General features: G+C 31.7%; 1 protein-coding gene across 1 annotated transcript; it reads right to left on the bottom strand.

Moving 5' to 3' along the window:
* Nucleotides 1-3126: 3126 nt before the first annotated feature.
* LOC123699753 (proline-rich protein 4-like) lies at nt 3127-6355 on the bottom strand. The gene is made up of 3 exons (XM_045646772.1): nt 6319-6355; nt 5043-5285; nt 3127-3802 (listed from the first exon to the last, which is right to left on the bottom strand). The coding sequence occupies exons 1-3, from the start codon at nt 6328-6330 to the stop codon at nt 3623-3625; spliced, it is 435 nt and encodes a 144-aa protein (XP_045502728.1). The 5' UTR covers nt 6331-6355; the 3' UTR covers nt 3127-3622.
* Between the last annotated feature and the right edge of the window lie 611 nt (nt 6356-6966).

The raw sequence follows: 6966 nt of genomic DNA, 5'->3' as shown, positions 1-6966 counted from the left end.
TTTTCTTTCTGATTACCTTTTTATAACAGTCTATCCACTCTTTCCTGTAGTACTTAAGTACTAGGTATTAGCTTAGTAGTCAGTATATAGCATGTATATAATATAGCATGTCACTCCGAGATTACTTACATATTCAGTGAACGAATTTTAGAAACCAGTCCAGTATTTTCTGAGATTTGCGGGTACAAATAACAAATAAACAAACAGTATTAATACCTATTCAACATATTTTTCAAAAAATCCACGATGTTGGCTACATTGTTGAATGTACCTAATTTCGCATCAGGTCATCAGTCACAGGTTCGATTCGTGTTCAAGCAAATTGCGTCAAGTCCCGCCCCCTGTAATTAGCGTATTCGGTTGACATGCAACGAGTACCTAACGACTGGTGCTCGAATTAGGTTAGATCCTTATCTGCTTAGGTCTTAATTTAGTGTAGTGGTTTTATTTTATGTGTTTCTTTAGTGTTGTGATTTTGTTTCAGCCTTCGTTTAAAAACGAGTGAATTTTTGGCGTGGCTTGAAGATCGGAAGTATAGCTTGGTTGTGGGCTGTGGCATAGATAAATATTCTGTAGTTTATACAATAAATTTACGAGCATGAACGTATTCGTGAAGTAAGAAATAATTTATAACGAGTTATTAAATACGAGTAAAAACTGTCAAAGTTATTTAAAAAAAATTATAGAGCAAAAAATAAAACAATATTTTACTCTATGGTCATTGTAACTATAGCACAAGTAAACAGTCTAGGTACACAAAGGGCCTGCTTAGTACAATTACCATGGCTGTAATACCTCTAAAATATATCGGTAATATTCTCTCAAAATACTAAACAGCCACAGATTACAATAAGTGGGCCAATTTAATTTAAATAACACTACATTATAAATGATCAACTAATACAAAGCTATTTTGATAATTCCCGCTTGTTTCCTACACCCGCCATGTTTGTTGTGCGAAATTATCCAGATTTCGCGCGCTTTCCAAATTTAAATTGTTTATTCGTTCTGGAATCATAAAGTAAGCAGATATGGGTAAGTATATTGTGTAATGGAGATAATATTATCATCTTCATATTGGATGTTGGTTTTTGATTTTATTGTCTTCTCATAAAATAATTACTTAATTATCTAATTGTTACTCATGATTTCTTTAAGGATTTTTTTTATTAAGAAGGTAATAGAATATATCTTGGTTTAATAGGATTCAAGAATATTAGATAAGATTTTTTTTAGTTAAACCATCGTCCATTTTATAAAAATAAATATAATTCCAAACCATTTATCATTAAAATAATTCACAAAAATTAAAATTACTTTGTAAGTTTAAAATTTTTACAATTGCATGATTCATAGCATTAAAAATTATAACCTTACGTGAACTTTGGGTTAAAAAGTCCGAACAATAATCCGATGGTAATATCATAGGGTTGGCAGTTGGCACTTTCTAGAAAGTTGCTTGGAATAAAATATTTTTTAATTTAACTTTTAATGTGTATGTATGTTTGTGTATTTCAGTGTTTATGAGTTTATCAAAAATCAATTTTCACAAAAATGTAATATTAAAAATGTGGATACCCACATCCTACAACTGATCTTTTTTCATTTAAGAATGCTAGGAAGTACCTACCTAGGTATTGCAATTCATTAGAAAATGTAGAATGGGTTTGTTTCAATTGCATTTTTTTACTTAGGTACCTTATTATTCTTTTAAAAGATAAAGACTATTTTTAATCAATTTCGCTATGATTTATAAATTCACTATTCGTATATTATATGATATATATTATATTCTTATCTTATATTAAATGATTTATAATTTATTATTTATCCATATAAATTTTCACATTTTTCATGCACTTATAATTTATATTCGTGCATGTGACAGCCCTATTGGGCAGGCAGGCGGGTCGCAGTAGGGGGTTGGCAGGTGGTATTGCCGCTAAGAAAAATAAAAAATATAAAACAGACATTGACGATGATACGCTGTAAAACCTTACTGCGTGTTGTTTGATTTTGACGCTATGCTGTGGTGTTTTTTTGTTTTTTATTTGTATGCAGCCAGTTTACGTATAGAGTATAGACTAGATACCGGGATACTCTGTTTATGTTATGTTTGATTGATGCGTTTTTTTAGATTTCTAGATGAACACGTAGGCTTTGATGCCTGGCATTATTTAGTTTCCTACAGACTTATTTTTACTAGTAGGTAGTATGTTCATAGGCTATGTTCAATCTAGTGGCCAGTGTCTTGGCCCTTAAATTCATTTAGAATGGTATACCTATTTCTAGACTAATAATATCTGTATGAGAAAATATGTTAATTGAAATCAGTTTTAGTAAATGTTTTGGCTATAAATACACATTTTATATTATTGTTACGTAAATATCTAATACTAGCTGCTGCGCGCGGTTTCACCCCCGTGGCTCCACCCCTGTTGGTCGTAGCGTGATGACACATGGCCTATAACCTTCCTCGATAAATAGGCTATATAACAGTGAAAACAGCGAATTTTTCAAATCGGACCAGTAGTTCCCGAGATTAGCGCGTTCAAACAAACAAACAAACTCTTCAGCTTTATAATATTAGTATAGATTAAGATATACCTAACAATAATATTATTGTAACATTATCTAAAATATCTCTATTTTATCGAATTTCATTTCTTTTCATGATATTGCTTGAAAACTAACAATTGCCAGCCCTAACTTTAATGTCCGTATCAATGTAGACTATGCCTAGGCTACAAGTTAGAGTCGTTGACCGCCGGTGAAAGTCCTAAGTACTTCCTATGTTGGTTATTAACTTTGTATAAAAAATACTTATATTAAAACTAACACCGGTTTTGTTTAATTGCACTAAAAATATAATATGTAAGTAAATCTTGAATATAAATATTTTATAATATTAAACTTGTGCAATATTTTTTTGATCGGTCAGACGATTCTATAAGTTTATACTTTATAGGTACCTATGTAATGTAGGAAGAAAATCACTCAAAAACTTGGATAAAAATACGATAATATGCTAAGAGTAAAGACAATAAATAGGTACTTGAGATATTTTAATTATCTTGTCAAAGCAACGGAATAACGTATAAATGAGGAGAAATCAAACCACCGAAATATATCAACATATTGTATTAAAAAAACTTAACAATAACTACACAATAGTCAACAACAATAACAATACAACAAACAACAGATCGATACACACAATAAATATCACATTTGTATACAGGCGAGACACCGTTATATTTACAATCCGGTTTTTACCGGTTTTATCCGGTAAATACCGAAAGCGGCGAGCTCACAGCGCGAGCTTTGACCGACACAGAACTGTTTGTACCCTTAAATATTTATGGCTTTAATCACCAATAAGCGAAATAATTCATGAATATACAATAGCCAAATGCATTGCTTAATTCCATTATTATTTTACATACATTTTGCGACAAAGAAAACGAAGAAGTTTTAATTTCGAGACTGCTATCTCTATCGCTTTTAGTTATTTGTACGAGTGAGAGACAGTGATAGCACTATCTCCACTAATTGAACTATTTTTGTTTTAACCGAAAATTCATAGGTGTTAATTTTGTATATCTAGAGTATCAAACAGGGTTTAGTGTTTTCCCTTGTGGTGGTAGATATGCTTGTAAACAGGTACATGGACGGGGTAGGGCTTAGGGATCGGTACTTCGACCTTCTTTTCGACCTCCACTGGGTAGGGCTTCTCGACCTCATAGGGCACTGGTTTTTCTACCGTGTACGGTACCGGTTTTTCGACGATTTGGGGCACGACCTGTAAAAGAAAGATGATTAAATTATTTTGTTTAAACGGATAAAAGGGTATGAAAAAAAAATATTGTCAACACATTTGGAAAAAAATCCTCACAATAATAAAATATTTGCTGTCCGTATTCAACTTTCGCTTTTTTATGTGTAAAAATTAACAAGGAGAGCCTTAATAAATATAATTATATGTAGTTTAAATATTTTTCTTCAGCATATTTTCTATTTACGCATTCATTGTCTTGACCCAATACAAATTTATGTAAACTAGGCTACAATATAATGATCTGTCACATAATCTTGCCGTACACGGTCTGATAAACACCACTCTCACTATCAATTACGTATCCGTTCCGATTTAGTTATATAATATCGTTTTAAATGTACGTCATTATCAACAATGGCAATGTTTAATCTTAAAAGTTGTGATTGAACATCCATTGTCCATAGTTTATTTAAAAAAAAATAATAATAAAAAAATTGACGACTGGTGTTCGAAATTTGAATCTCAAAAATATTTTCAAATGATATAATATAATGTGACTACTATTAATTATCTTTATGTTGCAATTGTTCGTATTTTTTAAGACAATAAAATAAAATATAATAAATAATGGTTTAAATTTAATTACCATTTTAATCTTATCTGAAACGCTTATGTTACTACTAATGTTTTATGTACCTACTCGAAACTTGACAACTAAATAAATTAACCAAGTAATGTTTTATTCATCTTTTGGCGCGAAATTGGATCGCGTTGACAGTTGTCAGACAATTATACTTACAGATAAAAAAAAGTGTGATTGTATGAATCTCGTGTTGAAAATTGGAAAATTGATTTTCACTTCTTATGTACAACATAACAAACGATGGGAAATATCTAGACTAAGTTTTTTAATGGCATTGAATTGAGATTTACGTGTGAATAAAATATATTATTAACTTCTAGTCTATGCTTGGTTGTTATAGATAAATTGATTGTAGTTTTTTGCTAGATATAACTAACACACTATAAACTTGTATATTTTTTACTTTTGATCTTAGTACATTTTAGCTGATCGGTCGTTGTTGTTTTATGTGACGTGATAAATAAATGAATAGGCAAGTTTTTTCATTCAAAAAATTATTTAGTTTCTTGAAATACTCTCTTATCCTAAGATTTGGAACGTCAATGACCTTCATCAAATGCAGTAGTATTAAGTCTTTGGTGAAATTTAATTAAAAAATACGATTTACGATTTTGGACATACCTTATAAACCGGCACATGAATCGGTTGCTCCACCGTGACATGCACAGGGTAGGGGTGCGGTATCGGTACCTTCACGTACTGCGGTACAGATACCGCCACGGGGTGCGGTATGGGCACGCCGATCTTCTTGACCACGGTCACGTGGTACGGCTTCGTGTGCTCCGAGTGGGTCTGCCCTTCTGTCTCCCAGCCGTCGGAGGGACGTCCGGCCGCGAGCGCGGTTAGTAGCAGAATGACTGTTGTCTGGAGAAAGAGGGTAGGTGGTAAAGTTGTTTGTAGTTTTTAAGGTAGGTAAGTAGTGTGATAACTTGATAAGTGTATTCGTATTTATTAAATAATTTAAAGAGTATTTGGAAAATGCTTATTTTTATACCAAATCCTTACGCACACTGTTATGTAAATAAATACCTATATGAATTTGAAGTACTAGGGGACACTAAAAAAATATAAAATACTGCCAAAAGCATAGGAAATTTATAATAATTAAGAAAATGGATGATCTATTTATATTTAATTACCCACAGGTTCATAATTATTAATGATTTCTATAACCAGAATGTTTATGTTATATTTGTATCAGACTAATTATGTATGATTATTTATTATCGTGGGAATAAATAACATCGAAGCGTGGATTTAACATATTAAATATATTCTTAACTTAAGCGTTTTATTGCTAATTAATAGCAATAAAATAAATCATTATCATACTAATTGTCCCGATGATATAATTAAGCGAATCACATAAGTTTTAACAATCTATAAATATTGGCATGTGACAAGAAACATAGACATAAAGTAAACGGTTAAGTGATAGGAAGTTTAGTTACATCACAGTTAAATGCGGAAGCTGTATCAAGAAAAAAAGGTGAATTTGTCCTTTCACTACGCGCTCCAACTGTATCTACCTCAGATATAATAACAGTTATGGATCAGTTCGTGAACTTCACATATTTAAAAATGTAAATGAACTGTCATAAACACGTTAATAGTCTGTGTCACTGCATATTTTTAATCTGTGGCTCATTAGACGTGAATTTGAATGTCGAATTTATTGAAATTTGAAATAGGTACGCACGCTCTGAGGTACGCACAGCCCGCTTTGTGTCCGATGTGACGCGCAGAATCGTTTAGGAATTTTAATTATAAACTTGACATTTAAAGTTATTCGAACAATTTTTATTGGGAGTTCGCTCGATTTTACTTTTAACAGTTATAATAGGCTAATTTCAAGTTTTTGTGCTTGCTATGATGTAACAGATAAAAAATGACTTACGTAAGCGATCATGTTGATAAACTTGGATGCTGTTGGCTTCGGAATATTGACTGATGCAGTTGTTCTCCCCGCGAACGTTTTATACTTGGTGAAATGTATCGCACTCCTTTCCATTATGTGATAGGGTACTCTCACTACCGTCACCTAAAGTTGCCTTATCGAACGACGCTTTTCGAACTTTGCAATCCATTGCGCGTTTACAACCACATTCATATTTGAAAGTGTTGTTACAACAAGCAATGGATGATGATATTTTCGATATTGCCGTTACGATTTGTTGTAGGATGTAGGTTACATTTTTACATTACTATCCGTAATAGGGATTTTGTTTATTTTTTCGAGATAGTTGTTATGTGTGGTGGTTTTTTAATACATTTAATGAGAGGTCCAATTCACTTTCGCTCTTAATTAAAATATAGTTTTTGTTATTATGAGATAATTTACTGGTATTAAAAAATTATTATTATATTAAAGTAAAAATTATGATAAATAGCGATGGCAGATGTAGTTTAAAACTTATCTATTAACAGCCCTTTATCGTATTAAGATATCTAGGTTACTAGTAAAGTAGGCCTTTTATATTATGTGTCAAAGGTTACGGCAAAACTGAACTGAACCTCCTTTCTTGGTAGGCAATAATTTTAACTA

This window comes from Colias croceus, chromosome 18, assembly GCF_905220415.1.
Source record: "Colias croceus chromosome 18, ilColCroc2.1".
Classification (NCBI taxonomy): Eukaryota; Metazoa; Arthropoda; class Insecta; order Lepidoptera; family Pieridae; genus Colias; species Colias croceus.
Note: the sequence above shows the minus strand (reverse complement) of the source record. Positions and strands in the feature narration are given on the sequence as shown.

Excerpts from the sequence above, each read along its gene's own strand:
- LOC123699753 (XM_045646772.1), bottom strand. Across the intron at positions 3,803-5,042 it reads TTCATGTGCCGGTTTATAAG|GTCGTGCCCCAAATCGTCGA; the intron begins GTATGTCCAAAA and ends TTTCTTTTACAG.